At 40.7% G+C, this 20436-nt stretch overlaps 1 protein-coding gene across 4 annotated transcripts in view; it reads left to right on the forward strand.

The window, feature by feature from the left end:
* AFF1 (ALF transcription elongation factor 1) overlaps positions 1 to 20436 on the forward strand; it is a 199330-nt gene that overhangs the window by 142270 nt on the left and 36624 nt on the right. For all 4 annotated transcript variants that reach the window (XM_058667084.1, XM_058667083.1, XM_058667086.1 and 1 more), the window contains 3 exons: positions 5520 to 5606; positions 6736 to 6772; positions 9869 to 9920. In XM_058667084.1, coding sequence (XP_058523067.1) covers positions 5520 to 5606; positions 6736 to 6772; positions 9869 to 9920 — 176 coding nt within the window. The remainder of the gene's footprint in view (positions 1 to 5519; positions 5607 to 6735; positions 6773 to 9868; positions 9921 to 20436) is intronic.

The raw sequence follows: 20436 nt of genomic DNA on the forward strand, positions 1-20436 counted from the left end.
CTCTCCAGATGGCTGCAATGGCCAGTGCTGTACCAGACTAAAGCCAGGAGCAGGGAGCTTCTACCAGGTCTCCCATGTGGACCATCAGGGAGCTGGATTAGAAATGGAGCAATGGGGACACAACCCATTGCTCATACGGGATATTATTTATTGCATGTGGCAGTTTAATTCATTGTGCCACAACTCTGGTCTTATTGTGTTTTTTATAAGGCTTCTAATCTGTTTTCATTTTTTTCCCCTTGAATGAAGTAAGAGAGAGATGACACGTGTGTATCAACTGGAATCTTTTCTGTTGTTTTTTTTTCCTTCAAAATGTACATAGATTCATCTTTCAGTTTTTATTTGAAGTATCAGTTGATGGTAGTGCTGAGTTATCTTGTCCATTATATTGGTTATCGTCTCACAAGTGATATTTTTTATAGTTAGAATTTTCTGAAAGAGCCCTCTAAGGAATCATGGCTTGAAGTATTAAAAAAGAATTTTACTCCAAAGTGGGGCATGTATATCAACCAGGGCCTTAACAGCTAGGCTAACTGTCTGTTCCAGATGAACATTGTTTTAATTCAGTGAACCCATCTCTCTAGTCCTGCTCTCCATATATAATGCCTCGTTAATTAATTTTTGCTTACTTGGAAACACTTGAGAATAAGTAAGCAGGGAATGTGTTTTCACTTGAAAGTCACACATTAGGAAAATAAACAGAAGAATATTTGGGACTGAAGGGTCTATTACTTTTCTTCATAGAAATTGAATGTCCATCTCCTCCTTTCCTCTGTGACCACTGCTAGGGCATCTGTTCTACTTCGACCTTGGTTTTCTCATGATTAGTTGAAGGTTCTGGACTGCAGCTGATATTAAGAGCCCATGCCAGGTTGTTCCGTCTGGTGCTTGTCGTGATGTTTCCTCCTGTATTGTGGGTCCCATTCTTGTCATCTACCAGCAATTCGGAAGGTTGCCAGGAATCGAAACAGGATTCTTTCTGATGGTAATAGAGGCAATGCATAGCAGATATTGATCATAGCAGATGTTGGTTCTCAAGGGGCAGTATTTAGGCTGGAAGCATTTCAAGAAAGGAGGTGGTAGCTTGTAACTCCTACTGTCTGATGGGGAATGATGATAGCAGACAGGCACTGCTAGTAACCTGGAAAGGGTCATGCATGAGGAGCCAAAGAAGACAGTGCACCTCAAAGGGCATGTGGAAATTGTTCGATTTTCTGCTTATTATTGCTGTAGCCTTGATAGCTACCTGAGGAACCAAAATGATTCTAGGAGGCATTGCCTTTGCAGCATCCCAGAGATGCTGGTACAGTGGGTGGAAATATTCAGCTTTATTTTTTTTTTTTTCCCTTTCAATCAGTGATCCAGAAAATATTTGTTAAGCTTCCAGATACTTTTCTAAGACCTAGGATGCTATGGTGAAGAATATAAGTTAGATTCCTTGTCACAAAGATTAGGGTGGGAAGAATAAGTACACATTATTATGTTTGGATATTGGTGTGGCGCTATGAATCATGGAGCATGGCAATGAACAATGCTTCAAGGATGGAATAAATTGGTCTTATAGAAGAACCATCTAGAATTTGGTATTGTGAGCAAAGAGAAGACAGTTGCAGTGGGACCTAGAATGGCTTTGCTGAGGCAGATGTCAAATGCTTTGTCTCCAACCACATGGGAAGTCATTGTTAAGGTAGAGAACAAAACCATAGCTTGAGGACTCTGGGCTGCCTTTTCTCAATAGTAATGACCCCAATTTCCCAAAGCCTAAGTTTCTCAGGCAAATTAGGCATTTAAGGAAGTGTATAAATTCTTTCAGCCTATTAGTGAGCCACTTAGGAACTGAAAGACTTTATGCACTTTAAAACTGCCCGATTTAATAACTGGGACAGCCTTAAACACTGAGAATACAATGGATATTGCTTGAGAATAATTAGTGACTAAAACGTCCATTGACAGCATTGGAAATCTAAAAAATTCTTGAAAACCATAGGTGATGCTTTCAAGTGCCTTCTCAGTGAGTTGTTAGATATTTTTATGTTGTTGCATTATGATGGTTCCATACCTTAAAGCATTGACAAACAGCAAGAAGCTTTCTTTTGTGTGATTTTGAATTTTTTTTTTAAAGATTTATTTTTATTTTTATTACAAAGTCAGATATACTGAGAGGAGGAGAGATAGAGAGGAAGTGGAGCTGCCGGGATCGGAACCAGCAGCCATATGGGATCAAGGCGAGGACCTTAGCCACTAGGCCACGCTGCCAAGCCCATTGAAATGTTTTTAAAATTAGAATTTTAACTAAGAGATATAGCGCTTTTATTAAACAGATTTCCTGTGTACCATGTGTACCATGTGTCTGAGTCCCTTACATAAAATACCATTATAGTCACTTGAAATATAAGTGGTCCCAGTCTCCTCTTTAAAAAAAAAAAAGTGACTTATTTGGGATTTAGAGAGACAGACAGATGAAGGAAGGAGGCTCTCATGCTGCTTCACTTTCCAAATGACCATGATGACTGGGACTCAACTGACCAAGGCCAGTGCAGAAAGCTGAAGTTGGAAGCCAGAGCCAGAGTTGAACCCAGCCTTTCTGACATGGCACACAAGCATCTTAACCCCATTGTCCACTTCTCAGAATCGAAACTCAAAGTTCAGCCAATTTATTAGCTGAAACTGCTACTTAAGGCCAGAGTTAGCATTCTAGTCAGTGTCTCTGACTTTAGGATTATTACTCTTTCTAGTACATCTTAGTGCGCAATTCCCATTATATCTCAAACAAATAGGTGACTTGTTAATGGATGAGGCAATGATTTCACTTTTTTAAAAAGTCTGTAATTGTGACCAGCATTGGGGCAGTTAAACTACCATGTGGGATACAACATCCATATTATAGTTCAAGTTCTAGCTGCTCCACCCCAAAGCCAGCAACCTGATAATGAGCCTTGGGAAAGCAGTGGAAAACGACCCAAGCACTTGAGCCGCTGCCACCCCTGTAGAAGACTTAGCTAAAGTTTTTTTCTTTTTTAAGATTTATTTTATTTTTATTGCAAACTCAGGTATACAGAGAGGAGGAGAGATAGAGAGGAAGATCTTCTGTCCAATGATTCACTGCCCTAGTGACCACAATGGCCAGAGCTGTGCCAATCTGAAGCCAGGAACCAGGAACTTCTAGGTCTCCCATGAGGGTGCAGGATCCCAAGGCTTTGGGCTGTCCTCGATTGCTTTCCCAGGACATAAGCAAGGAGCTGAATGGGAAGTGGGGCTGTGGGATTAGAACCCGTGACCACATGGGATCCCAGCACATGGGAGGTGAGAACTTTAGTGGCTAGGCCACCGTGCTGGACCCTTAGCTAAAGTTTTAAATTGGTGACTGGCCTGAATCAACCCCAGCCATTGTGGCCTCTTGGGGGTGAACTGCCACATGGTAGATGTCTTTGTCTGTGCTGTCCTTCCCCGTCACTCTGCCATTCAAACTAAGTGTCACAACTCTATGGCACTTTTTAAGACAAATCTTAAAACGTAAAAATGAATAAGGTCAGTTATTTTCATTAGTTTCACTTGATTTCAAAGAGAAAGAGGAGAGAGAATGCACATGTGTGAAAGACTGATTTTTTATCTGCTAGTTTCCCAAATGCCTGTAGCATTTAGGGCTGTGCTGGCTGTAGCTATGAGCCCAGAACTCACTCTACGTCTCTAATGGGCATCAGGGACCCAAGCTTTCAAGCCATCATCTGCTGTCTGCCTGGCTGTGCACCGGCGGTATACTGAATCAGAAACAGAGGATCTGGGACTCAAACCAGGCATTCCAATATGGGATGAAGGTATCTTAGCCATTCATTCAAATACCTGCCCCTAATTTTACTCTTAAACAGCATCAGGTCGCATGTCACTGTACAGGATCACTTTTGCCTGTGCCAGGATTCCAACCTGTAGAATAGCTGTGGAGAAGGCAAAGGAAGTGGTACACCTAAGTCAGAAGTAACTCCATCTCCAGCTATTATAAGGACTGATGATATTCTTATGGAAATATGCTAGCCAGAACCTTGCCAAGTGAGATGATACCACATGCTCTGGAGTCACTCACTCACTGGGAGAAGTTGCGTATTAGTCATTATGCTGCCTTGCCAGCAAGGACTGACATGTGTGGGAAGCAACTTTTTTCTTAGATCCACAGGCTCGAGGAGCTTCTAAACTGTGCTCTTATCAAGCTTTGACTTCCTGGGGGCCTTAGCACCATTATTTGGGATTTCACTTTTTTTACTGTAAAATATTGCATTTGGAGCAAATGATCTCAATGCCATTTTAGCCCCTTTAAAAAGGGAGTATACACCATGCATGTATTTATGATTATTAGCTGACAATGTATTTTAAAAATTTATTTAAGGGGAACAATTTCTTGCATTTAACAGATACAGGTTTAGAAGCATGATAAAACTCCCCACCCTACCCTCATTCCCTCAGATATAATCCATTTTTTTAAAAAAAGATTTTATTATCATTGGAAAGCCGGATATACAGAGAGGAGGAGAGACAGAGAGGAAGATCTTCTGTCCGATGTTTCACTCCCCAAGTGAGCCACAACGGGCCGGTGCGTGCCAATCCGATGCCGGGAACCTGGAACCTCTTCTGGGTCTCCCACGCGGGTGCAGTGTCCCAAAGCTTTGGGCCGTCCTCGACTGCTTTCCCAGGCCACAAGCAGGGAGCTGGATGGGAAGTGGAGCTGCCAGAATTAGAACCGGTGCCCACATGGGATCCCGGGGCTTTCAAGGCGAGGACTTTAGCCGCTAGGCCATGCCGCCGGGCCCAATATAATCCATTTTCTACAACTATTCTGCAAGGCAAAATAAATTTCATGAATGAGTTTGAGAGAACTCAGTTAACATAAATACTTGTATATTAAAATGTAAGTTTTAGAAGTAGTACCCTCAATCAAAAAAAAAAAAAAGAAAAGAAAAAACAGCAAAAAGTAAACTTTTCTCGATGAATAGAAAAGTAATTTTTAAAGGCCATTTTCCTGTGCCAATAGTGTATATCAGAGAAGGGTCAAATCCATTAAAACTCTTCCAAGTGCAACAAGTGACCTGAATTACTTGTTAGCTTAAGTCAAACAGGAAAGGTCTTCTTCCTTTGAACTTAAATAATTCCAGGAAATGCAATAAAGAAGCTGAGGGAGAAAGACTTCATTGAGTTGAGATTGCTTTTCCAGGACAACATGTCGTTTAAAAGCCTTCATGGTTACATAAGCTCTAGTAATTCTGACTACGGTTTATGTCCTCTGTTATGTTCACAGTGTGAAATCCATACATGCATTGTTTGTTCAACCTCATCCTTTCCCGTTTTGAATGTTGGAAATCTTCAGTTTTTGAACAGAGCCCATTAAAGCAGGCATTCAACTTCTAAAGCAGGCTACATTTTTCGTTTACCGTCTATCCATTCTATATTAAGTTTAAAAAGTTAAATTAAGTAGCTGTTAATGTTGTTTTATATAATTTATTTTTTTCTTCCCTTTCCAAATTTCTTTCCAGGAAATGACCCATTCATGGCCTCCTCCTTTGACAGCAATACATACGCCTAGTACAGCTGAGCCTTCCAAATTTCCTTTCCCCACAAAGGTAATTCCTTAAAAGACTTGCAGGCACTGCATCCCCCACAGTCTAAGATATTGCTGTGAACCAGATGGATGAAGTATTACTTGTTAAAATCTTTGGAGAATAGGTTAAAATTATGATTAATTTAGTCCCTGCTGTACTTCATGGTGCTTTAAACTCTTTACTGTTCTTTTGTGAGTAAGACTATCTTAAATTAGATTTGTTGAGGGCTTCGTAACTGGTAAAAGCATTCAAAATAAAAACTTTCCGTACATTGTTCATTTGATAATTCCTACTTTAGAGACAGAAAATGAAAGTACGCGAAGTAGGTTGAGTCAGACACATACACTCACTTCTTATGTGTCACAGTTCCTTAATGTTTGTAGAGTTTAATATTACCAGCTGCATCAGAGCTGAGTTTTATAACAACCCAAGAGACTGCCAACTCTTGTGTTTCTTTTAAAATATTGTGAACAGTGTATTAGAACTCTGCCATTTTCCCTGTTGTTGGGTTTTGCTTTTATTTAGCCTTGAGAATGTAGAAATAACCCCTTCAAATCTTGTGCTCTGTCCAGGCTGGTATGCATGTACATGGTTTTATATACAGAAATACATATATGTAGGTATGTACTATGTGCATATTTATAAATATTCCTATCCCTGTTACTGCTTTAGAAAATAATTTTATCCACATAAAGCCCAAATTTGATATAAGGTAGATATTTTACCTATTTCCCAATGAAAGCTGTTGTGCTTTTTTAGGATGATTCATTGCTATTGGTTTCTAATTAAAGCATCAAACTCTGTTAAATTATTTTTGCTTACCCCCAAGGGAAAAAATAAAGTCTGGGTAAGAACAGTAGTAATAAAACCATTCATGTAAAGTTGAACTGAATCAGTGTTGCAGCCTGTGCATCAAAAAGTGAGAATGAAGACTCAACAGAGGGAAAGATATAAGGAGTACATAGGAAAGTGTGAATTGTAAAATCTGTGTGGCAGGGAATATAAAATGAGTAGTCTCTGCATTGTTCAATATACATGTGAAAGGTTCATAAAATTTACCTTTCAACATTGAAGGATCTACGGTTTTTCCTTACATTTATGTATTGTAATGTGTTTATGACATTTTTTTTCCTTTCATTTTTCTCTCTAGGATTCTCAACACATCACTTCTGCAACCCAAAACCAAAGTAAGTAATTATCATGGAAAACCAGGCATATGTTTTCCTATTTAAAGGTATTGTAGAAAATCAGTTTGTCATTACCTGACTGATACTGTTGTAACTCTAGAATTATATACAATATTGGTTTGAAGTGTTTTATGTGGTTCTTGTATTTTTTTTCCTTAAAATTTCTTAAAATTACAGATTTCTGTAAGAAACACAGCACACATCTTGTGTAGCTATATTTTTATGTACGTTTGCCTAGTGATTGTTTCTTACTTCTCTTTATGAATTGTGTATAACTGAGAATTCAAGGGGAGATAGAGTTAACAGAATCCAGCTTTTGTTTGCAATAAAATAACCATTTAAATCAATAAATTGTATGTGACCTCACCATGAGATAATGTGTCAAGCCTTAGAAAATGCCTAGGATGTTTATATTCATTCAGTTCATCAAAATACAGCAGCAGGAATAAGCCACTTGCATAGACGAAGCTAGCTGTGCTGAGGGCCAGCTGGCTAAGTGAAGAAGTGTGTGGCATGAATGTGCCTGTAGTAAAGGACGTGCAGATATTCACCCAGAGGTGATTTTCTTTGCATCTCCCCCATCTCACTCCTTTTCCTCTCTCACTTTTCCCCCTTTGATTACTTCATTGTTTGAATTGAAGGATGTGAGGGAAAAAAAAAGATTAGGAGGGGGAAAAAAGCAAGCACCTTTTCTCTAGAACAAGGACTGGAGATGAGTGAGAGCCTGAGGCTGGCATCTGCCCTGCAGCTCAGGTTTTGTAAATAACATTGTATTGGGATCTCAGCTTGCCCATTTTCTGAACAAAGTGTAGCACACAGAACATGAGATGTTTGCTCTCTGGCCTCTGTAGGAAAGATTAGCGGGTTTGCTGCTGTTGAGATCCTGAGTAAGGTCTTGCAGAGCACTCCTAGCTAAATTTTCCCCAACGGAGAGAAATAACCCAGGCTACATTGCTTCAGTATTATGTAAATAGCAAGGTGAAATGAACTGAAATTGATGGCAGTTTAGAGATTGGGAAATCGTTTTACTCAACATCTTGGCAGCCAACCCAAGGACAGATGGCCGGTTAAGTGGTACAGGTTGGAAGGAGACGTTAACTGGCCTGAGAACAGAGTTGCTGTGTGTGTGTCCCTTTGCCTCATGCTTTCCCTCTTCCTGTCTCTGGTAGGACTGCCAGTCATACAGATTATATGCCTTCTGTCAGGTTCTTGATGCCTTGTGTGATTGCAAGCTCTTAAAAACAACCTAAAGCATTTGATTTACACACACACACATATACAAACATGCAAAATATAACCTAAGGTGAACTCTGAGTCTTTCTTGGCCTGGGAGCCTGAGATGTGCACACTTTCGGCCTGTACAGCATTGTGAGCTGAGTCCTCATTTTTGTGATGAGAATTCTGATGGTGGCGGGTCCCCTGTTTGTGTTGGCTCAACAGCATCCCATCCTGGGATCTTTTATGCTTGCTGCCATTTTGTTGGTTTTCTGGTTTGTGTTATTTGTTTATCTTTGTGAGACTATGATCTTTGGGATCTGAGTACAAGAGGTATAACTGTGTTACAGGAAGAAAGCTGTGGGGTTTGGATTGATAGAGCTCTGGTCCTATGGTGCACATATTTTGAAAATTTGAGAGGGAAGTTGTAGGGATTTTACTTGTATGCCTCTCTGTTTATGCCCACATTTGCAAAACATGTGTTCCTAGACTTGCCCAGAACCTGTGGGCCTTAGAACCTAGCAAGATGACCATGTGGGAGGCCTGAGGATGGTCAGAAAAGTGACTTTACTCCTCTAATTTGTATCTCTGTTCCCCACTTTTTAGTGTGAGGGAAATGGAATTTGAGGTTATCTGTAAGAACTGCTGCCACCATGAGGATCAAACAATTCATTGCAAATATGTAACAATCTCCATGTGCTGTTCATGAGCCAAAGCAGTCATCCTTGGCTAAAAGGCACCCCATATTTTCCTTCTCATTTCCAGTTCTGTTTTGGTCCTCATTACCTCATGTCTAGACAAATAGAGCCGCCTTCAGACTGGATTGTCAACTATTGCCTCCATAATTACCATTGCCTACTCTAAGTAGATCAGGAAGTACCCCTGGGTGAATTTTTCTGAGGAATCACTGTATCGTGTCTTATTAGATCATTGGGAATTCCGGAGCCCAACAAGAAGCCCCAGCTTCCTGTCCTGGCATTCAGAGCTCTCTGCAGTCCGCTGTCTGCCTGTCTTACAGTCCTCTCCACCACGATTTTGCTCTGAGCATTACCCTTCCCACATCTACGGTTGAATTATTCCAACTTTACTTTTGGTCCTGCTTTATCTCCTTCCTAATGTGGGCCTTACCCCACTTTCCTGCTGACACCTGTCAGAATTTTATCCATCTGTAGTGACAGCGACAGCTTTATTCTTTTTCTAATTTGTCATCTTTGGTCATTACTAACTCATTGAGGGACCTTATGACTGCCCCCAGTAGAATGAGTTTATGCAATTGACTTGTGTACTTAAATCACACTACCCAAAGCAGTAGACACTTGGTACAGATCTTTCATGTTCGTCATTCGGCTGTCACTTCACTGAGGACAGAGCCAAAGGACTTTCACTTATTGGCATATACTAAGAGAGCCTGTTAAAAGGTATGATGTGAATGAGTTGAGGGTGCATGCAAAGGATTGTCTAATGAAACTGACAGTAGAAAGGAAAGCATGCTCAGCCAGGGACAAAGAGTGACATCAAACTGTTCCTAGATGGTAGCAGTCCCTCCAGCTTGGAGCTGTGAGCCCAAATCAGTTGTCACTGACAGTCAAGTCTCTCAGGCATGCTGCAAGCACTGTTTTTCAAAGTGTTTTTGAAACCTTTATTAAGAGGTTTTTGTTTGTTTGTTTAATTCTGCAAAAGCCTTCATAGAAGGAGTGAAAGTTTTGTTTACAGTGGAAAGACTGCCCCAGGGGTAATATTCTGGCCTAATTGATAGCACTGTGGTCAACAAACTTCACACTAAGTGTTTATGTTAAGTGGAAAAGTAAAAAGAGAACTTAAATGCCAGTTTCATAGATAGCTGTCATTGTGCAGCTCTGATCATGTTTCTCTCCTCCACAGAGCAGTATGAGACATCTTCAAAAACCCACCTTACTTCTCAGCAGGGGACATCGTAAGTAAAACGATTTTGTTTGTTCCAAGTTTCTAATATGACATTGGAGATGCAATTTCTGTATGTAAATGTGTTGTTCAGTTATGTTTTCTGCTTTCAAGCTGACATTCTTCAACTGCTGCTGCAGTATAAACGGAGGAATCGACCTACATTTATACATATCCAGACCAAGTTCTCTGATTGAAGGCTTATGCACTCCAATTTGTTAAATGTTTGTTGAAAAGAAAGGTTTTTGAGCCATTGTTTCCATAATAATTGTGGGAAACAGAAGGCTTTCTTTGCCTTTTAAATGTTCAGTCCTAAATAGCCTTAGTGTTAGGCAAGTTTGGGGGAATGTACACAAATTTTTTTTCCTTGTTCTATGAAAAAAAAGGCAAGGCCTATTGTTCTAGATATTCCTTATTAAAGTCAAGGAAGTCTAGATGCATTTCAGGTTATTGGAACACTTTAGACTGCATGTTAAAGGCCTTTAAAACAGCACTTTGACCCAGTTTTTCGTTTCTTGATGGTATTGAATGATTGTTTCTACCCTTTTCTACAAATGGATATGGTGGTTGAAGGGCGGAGTTGGGAGGCTGTGCTCTCCAGCAGCATCTCGTCCTGGCCAGCGCTGCCAGGTGAGGTTCTCAGGCTTTCTTGAGGCTCCAGAGTCCACGTTCTAGCCTGCCTCTCCTTTCAGGCACAGTGTTTGTTCCGTGGACCGCATGGCTTGTATAAAAACTGTATAGCTGGTCTGAAGAAGTTAGTTACCTTCTTACAGTGGCTGAAGAGCTGGTTGGGTTAAAGAAATGGAAGTGTCAATTAGGTAGTCACAAGACGTGGTTAAGAACTTGCATTTTCTGACATATCGGTCACTCAGTACCATGTTGTAAACTGTTGTTGATATTGTGTTGTGGCTTTTACTTGGTCAGGACGGTATTCTGCCAGCTCTGCTTTCAGACCAGAGATGGTCTCCCCAAAAAACTGTTGAATTGATCTGGACAATAAGATGCTGGACTCTATGCATGGTACATGCTTGCAATGAAAGAATCATGACTGGATTTGAACTGTAATACTGCAATAAGGTGGAGTAATCCACCATGGGGGGAGGGTACGGGGAGGGATTGGGAGAATCCCAGAGCCCATGAAAGGGTGTCATAAAATGAAACATTAAAAAAAAAAAAGGCATTGTTCTCTGAGGCTAGCTCCTGATGCAGTTTGCTGTCATCACCGCACCCCCCGAATAGCAAAATGAGGGAAAGAATAATATAGTGAATTTTTTTTTTAAAAGATTTATTCATTTTATTACAGCCAGATATATACAGAGGAGAGACAGAGAGGAAGATCTTCCGTCCGATGATTCACTCCCCAAGTGAGCCGCAACGGGCCGGTGCGCGCCGATCCATAGCTAGGAACCAGGAACCTCTTCCAGGTCTCCCACACGGGTGCAGTGTCCCAATGCATTGGGCCGTCCTCAACTGCTTTCCCAGGCCACAAGCAGGGAGCTGGATGGGAAGTGGAGCTGCCGGGATTAGAACCGGCGCCCATATGGGATCCCGGGGCTTTCAAGGCGAGGACTTTAGCCGCTAGGCCACACCGCCGGGCCCGTGAATTTTTTTTTTTAAAGATGAGTTTAAGAATAACTTTTTTGAGATACTAATGTATTTTATTTGTGATACTGGTAGATGAGGAGTTTCAGTTTTTAACATTTTTTTTTAACTAGAAAAAAGCATGTAAACTTATATCAGTTTTCCTTTCTTTTTTTACCCATCTCTTTCTCTTTAAAGACTTACTTTATTCATTTGAAAATCACAGCTGATAGGGGCTCTCTCTGCCCAGAGAGAAATCAGTCTTCCATCTGCAGGTTGATTCTCCAAAAGACCACAACAGCCGGCAGGAGCTTCATCTGAATCTCTCACCCGAGTGGCAGAGACAAAAACGTGTGAACTTCTTTTCCCAGATCGTTGACAGGGAGCTGAATCTTATGTGGAGCAGCTACTGGGACTCAGATTGTCCCTCATGTGGGATGCTGGCGTCACAGATAGTGGCTTTACCTACTATGCCACAATGTCAGCCCTTTGCAGTTTCTCCTTTCACTGGTCCTTAAATTCCAAGAGCCCAGGATATAGCGGCTTAGATTACATTGAAGTACCAGAAGTTTTCTATGGATCCCTGGGTCATGCCTTTAGGAATTCTGCGTAACGTCTAAGACTTCCCCAAGATTTTTTTTTTTAAAAAGATTGATTGAGCCCAGCGGAGTGGCCTAGCGGCTAAAGTCCTCACCTTGAACGCCCCAGGATCCCATATGGGCGCCGGTTCTAATCCCAGCAGCTCCACTTCCCATCCAGCTCCCTGCTTGTGGCCTGGGAAAGCAGTCGAGGACGGCCCAAAGCCTTGGGACCCTGCACCTGCGTGGGAGACCTGAAGGAAGTTCCTTGCTCCTGGCTCCGGATTGGCTCAGCACTGGTCATTGGGCTCACTTGAGGAGTAAATCATCGGAAGGATGATCTTCCTCTCTGTCTCTCCTCCTCTCTGTATATCTGACTTTGTAATAAAAATAAATTATAGAATTATAGAATTAAATTATAATGTAATTAAATTGTAGAATTATAAATTACAGAATTATAGACAGAAGAAGAGAGCAGCTGGTTCACTTCTCAGATGCCTGCCACAGCCAGAGCTCAACTGATCCAGAGCCAGAAGCCTCTTCTGGGTCTCCCACATGCATGCCGGGGCCCAAGCCCTTGAACCATCCTCTACTGCTTTCCCAGGCCACAGGCAGGGAGCTAGATCAGAGATGGAGCAGGTGGCCAGCACCACAAGTGGAGGATTAGCACACTGTGCCATGATATTAGCCACTGAAATTCTGCCTTTCAAATAAACCAAATAAATCTTTAAAAGGAAAATATAAAAAAGACACACAGCTCTCGTTCAGGTTTTCTCTTTGGGAAAAAAAAGTTCATGAAAAATGCCAAATCCATGTTTTCATGAACTTTTCGAGGCCCTCTTTTATTTTGTAGTGTTTTCTTTATGAAAGGTTTTAATGCAGTACGTATAAATTTATCTGGAAAAGAGTATTTGCACTGATAAAACATTTAACCAATGGGTGAGGGTGGGGTGGAGGTCATGAGGAGAAGAGTGGCAGGATGGAAAATAATACTGGAGCTGGTGGATGGGTTTAGCAGTTGTGTGAGGATGGAACTAGTGTAAGTGCCAAAATGAAATGGACGTCTGGGAAAAGGAAATCACTCTCATGAACTTACCTTTAATGGAGATTGGAAGAAAGTGATGTCCCAATTAATTTGTGAAGTGCAATCTTTATTTCAGATTTAGTATGACAGAGTTCTTAGTGTTCATAGGCTAATTTAATCTAATGTCAGCCTTGGCGTTCTTTGACATGCAGTTAAGCTATTTGAGCGGTGCGTGCAGTGCCAGCGAGATAGTCTAATGCACTTTGAATGTCAGAGCAAATTGTTAATTACAGGGTCATTTGTACTTTGGTTTGAAAAAAATCAATCTAGGTTTTAATACTGTTTCAGAGTTGCTAGTGCTTCGGATTCTTGGATAAGTGAAATAGAACATGTGAAAGATTAAGAGAAGGGTCCGGCAGTAAGGAGTCTGTTTATGAGCAGTCTGTGTTGTTTCTTATGTCTGTCAGGCACAGGTTGAGGAGCCAGCTAAGGTAGAAGAATGTAGGAGTGAAATAAAAGGATGTAGTACTCACTGCTTTTTATCTTTGCCATTTAAACTCTGGTTATATCTCAAATGAGTTCCTTCTTCTGGCAGGCAACTAATTAACCAGGACATTATTGCTGTACCCTTAATTTTAGGGAGGATGTATTATTTCAGGACTTCTGCTTTGGAATTCTCTTTTCTAAGGTCTTGGTCTGTGGTGTTCTTAGGGCAAAGTACAGAGGATTTTCATTGCTATGCAATTATTGTGTCCTTTATATAGTTTTGGGGAATTCTTTCTGTGCTGATTCTGTTTATTGGTATCAGTGCATTTTTTTTAACCTGTCAAAAGGGAAGATGTGTTAGTATTTTGTACTCAATTGTGCAGTTTAGTTTTACTAGCATGCCAACTTCTTCGTTCCCCATCCCAAAATTAAGTCGTTAGATAAACGTCCCTTCCATATTTATTTTTTGTCTCTGGAATCATTAGCACATGCTTAGAATAAAAGATATAAATTATTATATAGCAAATTTGAAATTGTTATTAGTTATGATTAAGGGCTCTCTTTTTTTAGTTTTTGTTAAGGTTTCTTTATTTACTTATTTGAAAGGCAGGAGAGAGACAGATCTTCCATTCATTGGTTCACTCCCCAGATGGCAGCAGTGGCTGGATTGGGCCAGGTTAAGGTTGGAATCCAGGGATTCAGTCCTGGCTTCCCACACATTGGGGATAGGAGCCTAAGCAGTTGGACCATCTTCTGCTTTCCCAGGCACATTAACAGGGAACTGGATTGGCAATTGAACAACAGGCCTCAAACCAGTGCCCACTTGGGGTGCTATTACTCGTAGGGGCCTCACCCACTGCGTCAGAGTACCAGCCTTTGTCTGGTTTGTTTTGAAATGTGGGGAGTTTCTGGTTGTGAAGACTGGAATAGGAATTGTCTGGAGTTGGATGATAAGCAATGGTGCAATGTTAATAAAGGTTGAAGTAGGGGATATCTCATATGTTTGAATCTAGGTTTTCAACTTTGTCTTGAATCATTATTAATTTTTAAATACTTTGGTGAAGAACCAAAGAGGACTATTTTTGTCATCACATCAGGCCATATGTATTGGTTAAATTGTCCTACAATTATGACTGAAGAAATGATTTACTCATGAGAATTGATCATATTTTGCCTAAGGAAAGTTGCCCCTTAGGCAGGATGTGTTTTATCTGGATTTTTTTCAATGCAGTATTAACTTGAGGTACTATTTGTTGATAAATCTTGTGGAGGAAATCTCCTGCATATGGAACACAAATTGTCATTAACATCTTATGCCATCCTTGTTCACAGTTACCTTGAAAACAAGACACACTTATATGCAGATCTACATCATAGAACATTCTCAGTGCTAAAAGCCTGGCACTGTTGGAAAAGGAGATATTTTTCCTCCTGTCAGTGTATTCAATTTCAGTGTTAGGAATCCAGGGTTATAGTTGTGTATCATTATTTTAATAATGTAGATATTGGAAAAACTATTTTCATGAAGCAATGCAGAGATAAAATGAAGGAATAAGAACTTGTTTTCTTTTTTTAAAAATTAGTTTATGTTAGCTATGCTAAGGAGAAATGTGAATTTTTAAGTAGAATTATAATCTTTTTGATTAGACACTTTAACTATAGTGTTAGTACCTACTCTACCTTTAGTAGATAATATCCAACAATCTCTTGCAGGGCAGTCTTTCTCTTTGCATTTTATATAAGTTCATGCTGGAGCCTCTTTGAAGGGAAATACGTTTCAGCTCATGTTTTGCCAAAGAAAAATTATCCTCAATGCTCTTTAACACACATACAACCCAAATTATAGACATAATCTCTGGTTTTGGCTCTAGGAGTTTGGTACAATCACAGAGAGTTGCCTCCATGCCTTCTTTTCAAGTCTAACTATGGAAGGTGCACTGGGGACTTGGTGGTGTTTTAGGTACTTAGGGAAGCAGTTATCAACAAGGATATGTGCTTGTCTTCCACATTTTGGACCTAAGTGCAGGTTGCCTGTGGTATAGAATAAGTTGTTGTGATAGTGATAGGCTTGGAGTTGGAGTTTTGGGGTATGCAGTTAGGAAAGGTCTCTCAGAGTAGACAGCATTTGACCTGGAACCTGAATGCTGGGAAGGCATGGGTTCCTTATTACCTTTACAGCTTCTAGAAGTGTGCAGCAGACTCTTGAGTTCAGGCATTTGAAAACCTCCAGCAGTCATTGCTGTGAGGCAGCTACCTTGAAGGAGTTCATTTGCTTATGTAAAACGTGGTGTTAGTGGTTCTCCTAAGAATCCTTTTAAACCTCATTTTAAAGCTTGGCACTGCTAATTTACTACAGTTAAGTGATTCTAGATTAATTTAATGATTGAATACGATGGTTTAATTCACCAAGAATCTGTTTGCCCTAAGGGCAGGTTGTACATTTTGTCCATCCTGGGATGTTGGATTATTAAACTAGCAAGGTATGGTCTGCTTTCAGCATTCATACTCCTGTACCACCCCTGCCTGCCCCCACCCCATTAGGGCCCTCAGGACCTTCCGTAACTGTTAACTTTTTTTTTTTCCCACAAACCCAAGACACTGGACGCAGCAGGTGTCCACACAAGAGGCCTTTATTTCAGCGATGGTGGTAGCGTTGGGTAGGAAGAAGGTGAGAGCAGAGCAGAGAGAGACAGAGCAAAGCAGAGGACGAGGAGAAGAGCAAAGACAGTACAAGGAGAGAATAAAAGGGAAAGGCATCTTTTATGGCCTCGGGGTAGGGATATAGGGAATGTGGGGATCAGGGATTGTCAGATGCGGCTGTAGGCTGTAGGTGGACACGGGAATACATGCCTCAAGGGACTGGTGGAGTGCACAGTTTAAACCTGAAAGTCACAAAGCTTGATTAGGCAAGTGGGCTTTAAGGGGGTTGAGAGCTTGGAAGTTACTAGTGCTGGGTAGCCAGATATTCAAGAGGTCGGAGACCTATTTGAGGCAACACTGGGTTAGCAGGCATCCTAGGTGGTATTGAGTCCAAGACTGTGGGATCAGTCTCCTTATAATAACTCTTTTTCCCTACCATTGCTTTCCATCCCAGTTGAAGGTTCACCTTCCTTTGTGGCCACTTTGGTCTCCCTCCTGTTCTCCATACCCTGATCACTTCCCATAACATTTGCGTAACACATAGCCCTCCTCTCTCCATCCTTTTACCTGAGCCTGGGCTTGTGCATCATTGAGGAAGCTATTGGAGTTTATTCCCTGCCTTTGTAATAGAAAGCGTCACAGGCTGGGATTTTCAGTTTTCTGCTTGAGCTTGATTCCCAGGCAGTCTGCAGCAGTGCATAGTAAGTTCACAAAATAAATGTGGAAGACTGGATTGAACACCTACAGGCTCTATTTATAGATGTATTTTATGTAATAAGTTTTCTGGATTTTATTTCTGTTTCAATAAGTGTCACCTTTGCACTATATCTTACTTGCCATCCTGGTCAATTTTAATTTTATTAATTTAACTTTGGGTTGTCCCTCATGTACACCTGTATGGTTGTTCTCATTTCTTTATCTACCTCAAAAATTCTTCTCTTCATCCATGGAGTTTTAATGCTTTTTTTGTATCCATAGCAGCAGTTTTTACCCTATCACCCATTAACTTATTTTACTAAGGTAAATCATGTTAGTGAGTCAGTTTCCTCTGTGTTGTTAGCTATATCTCCCATAGACAATCTCTCCATTAATTTGATGACAGAGGATTTGAGGAATTGCCTTTATGTTATGCTATAGCTACTTTACAGATATGTATTCACTTTTCTTTATTGTATAGAGAGCCTCATTCATGATCTGGAAGCTCCTATTATCTCTTATGTAGCATTTTGCTCCTTATTGTGCCATGTGTCAAAAAAAGACTCAACACTTGAATGGCTAATCTCTGGTGCCCACCCCCCTGCACCTTATTAGCCATCCCATTTCTAAGTTAGTTTCTAAGTTGGTAACATTGTGTTTTACAGGTTTGTTAAAGATTTTTGAAATGGATTGCCTTTCTTAACATTTTAAACACACCTAATTCCATGGTAGTGGTTATTAATTGCAAATAACTACTGTGGTCTCGCCTTTGCTTGCTTGTTCTCAAAATGATTACATTAAAATATTGTGCAAAAAGCACGTTTTTTTGTTTGTTTGTTTGTTTGTTTTTAATTATTTGAGGGTCCTGGATTGAGGTGTTGCAGAACATTGACACTGAAAGCTTTGGTCAAATCCCGTGCTTAGATGTGAAAAGAAGTGAAGACTTGCCTTGGTTTCTTCACACAGTAACGGTTGCACTGACTCACTGAGAAATACCTGCTGGAACCTGTGCTTAGCTCTCTGAGCTGTACTACCACAGCTGCTTAAAGAATGCACTGGTACAAAGGATTGGGAGATTGTTTAACCTTTAGGTAAAAAGTTTACCTAACCAATAATGTAACATGTGGTTAAACCTACATCATAGTTCAAAGAAGCAATTTGGCTTCCTTTGAACAGTGCCAAAGGTGGTCATATGCTTTGAAATAATTATTTTGCTTTGGAGTTTTGAAATAAAATTAGTTGCCTGGCCACTTAAAGTAAGATTTAAAGTAGGTGTATTTTCATAAGGTTAAAAAAAAAAGGACAAAGCAAAAAAACAAATGAACAAAAAAAAAATCCCAGTATATTTGTGGTTTTTTTGTTTGTTTATTTCCAAAAGTATGGTTATTGTTTTATTTTAAATCCAGGTCTTGCTCTTGCTGAGTTCTGGGACTTGGATGTAATTCTATCAGTTAAATATTCTCACTGTTGTGACTCATATTGGCTAGAGCAAAGGCATCTTCTATAACATGGAACAAATTTTGCATTCTGGCTGCTTGATGATGTTAAACATCTGCACCCTGAACAAACACACCAGAAGGCTTCAGTTTCAGGCAGAGAATCTGGCATTCCCCATGATAATCTCATCAGCAACCCAAAGGAAGATGGATATTGGGAAATGTACTGGTTGATTCCTTTTGTTCTGGTTGCTGGCTGGCTTTGGCCCCATTTAAGGACTCTGGGATCTCCACATCTCTGTTCCATCATCAAAACTCAACAAAATGGAGGGTGAAGATGGGGCTTTGGCTTTTTGCTTGTTTGCTTGTTTTGGAATTCTCATCCATTTGCAGATTTACTTTGGATCTCTCCACCAAATGTTTTGTTTCCTGGGCAAAGATAATAGGATTTGTGGTCTATGTGACACTGAGTGGTTGTCTAAATTCAAAATGTAGTGCTCTTTAATGCCTAGCTGGTTGATATGCTCAAGCAGAATGGCACTGTCAGAATAAAGCTGGTCTTTCTAACCTTTACCACACAGGTCTCTCATACCCTCACCCTGAAGGCCTACTAGCAGTTTTCCCCTTCTCCTGGCAAATTTGCAGAAGTAACCACTGCCTTTTTTCCTGGAACCTAATCACAGTAATTACTTTCTCAAGTCAGTATCCCATAATTCTCTTGATTCTGTCGTACATACTCATTGGCCTCAAATTATTGTGTCATGTAAAACATGTACAGACAAAGAAGGAAGACATGCTTTTCAGCAGAACCAGAGGGATAAGGGCAGTGTCCAGAGAAGGAAGTGGGGACGTGAATCAACCAGGCCCCTACCAGAACATGAAGACACCTTCAGAAGTTCCCAACCACCAGAATTTGTCCCTGAAGAGGCTTGAAACTTGAACAAACTGCCTCACCAAACCAGACAAAGAAATCTCTAAGCCTAAGAGCTTGAAAATTAGAGGCATAGCCTTTTCTCTGTTCTCGTGAAAGTAATTCATCTGGCATGGTAAATACATTACTGCTATTTTTATTTTTTTAAAAAAGTTTATTTTCATGATTTTTTCTCCTTTTTTGTTTTTTCTTCATGGATCAGAAATTTCTGTCAGTTCCGCTGGCTAAATGTGGATACTATTGATATTTGCAGAGATGAATCTGACATTTACAAACTTCATTTTGAGAGCAGAATGGGGGTTACTTTACTTGTTCTTGTTTTTGTTTGCTTGTATTTTGCTACATTTTTCTCTCTGTCAGTGTGCCTTCACTCCTTAAAATGCATAATACTGGGCCCAGCACAGTAGCCTAGTGGCTAAAGTCCTCACTTTGCACATGCCATGATATCATATAGGCACAGGTTCATATCCCAGTGGCCCTTCCTCCTATCCAGCTCCCTGCTTGTGGCCTGGGAAAGTGATGGAGGATAGCCCCAAGCCTTGGGACCCTGCACCCATGTGGGAGACCTGGAGGAGGCTTCTGGCTCCTGGCTTTGGATTGGCTTAGCTGTGGCCATGGCGACCACTTGGGAAGTGAAGCAGCAGACAGAGGCTCTTTCTCCCTGTCTCTCATTCTCTCTGTGTATGACTTTCCAATAAAAATAAATAAATGCTAAAAAAAAATGCACAGTACTAACTAGAAATTTCTGGAGCTTCCCCTGTCCCCACTTGAATCAGATAATTTTATTAGAAAAAGATCTCCATCACTATTTTCTTGCTTAACAGCTACTGCAATTTTGTGGACTGGACTGGTTTTTATTTGGGCACTTAAGAAGATAGAACTTGCTTTATGTATCAGTCTCCCCCACCTTTTTTTTTTCTTTAAAGATTTATTTCTTATGGTTTTAAGTGAGATTTGCAGAAAGGAGAGACAGAAAGATCCTCTATGTGCCGATTTACCTCCCCAAAGGCCACAACGGCTGGAGCTGAGCCAGTCCCACGCCAGGATCCTGGAGCTTCCTTCTGGGTCTCCCACGTGGGTGCAGGGGCCCAAGGATTTGAGTTATCCTCCGCTGCTTCCCCAGGAAGACTAGCTTGTTCCACCGCGCTGGCCCAGTC

The sequence above is a fragment of the Ochotona princeps genome, chromosome 7, assembly GCF_030435755.1.
Source record: "Ochotona princeps isolate mOchPri1 chromosome 7, mOchPri1.hap1, whole genome shotgun sequence".
NCBI lineage: Eukaryota > Metazoa > Chordata > Mammalia > Lagomorpha > Ochotonidae > Ochotona > Ochotona princeps.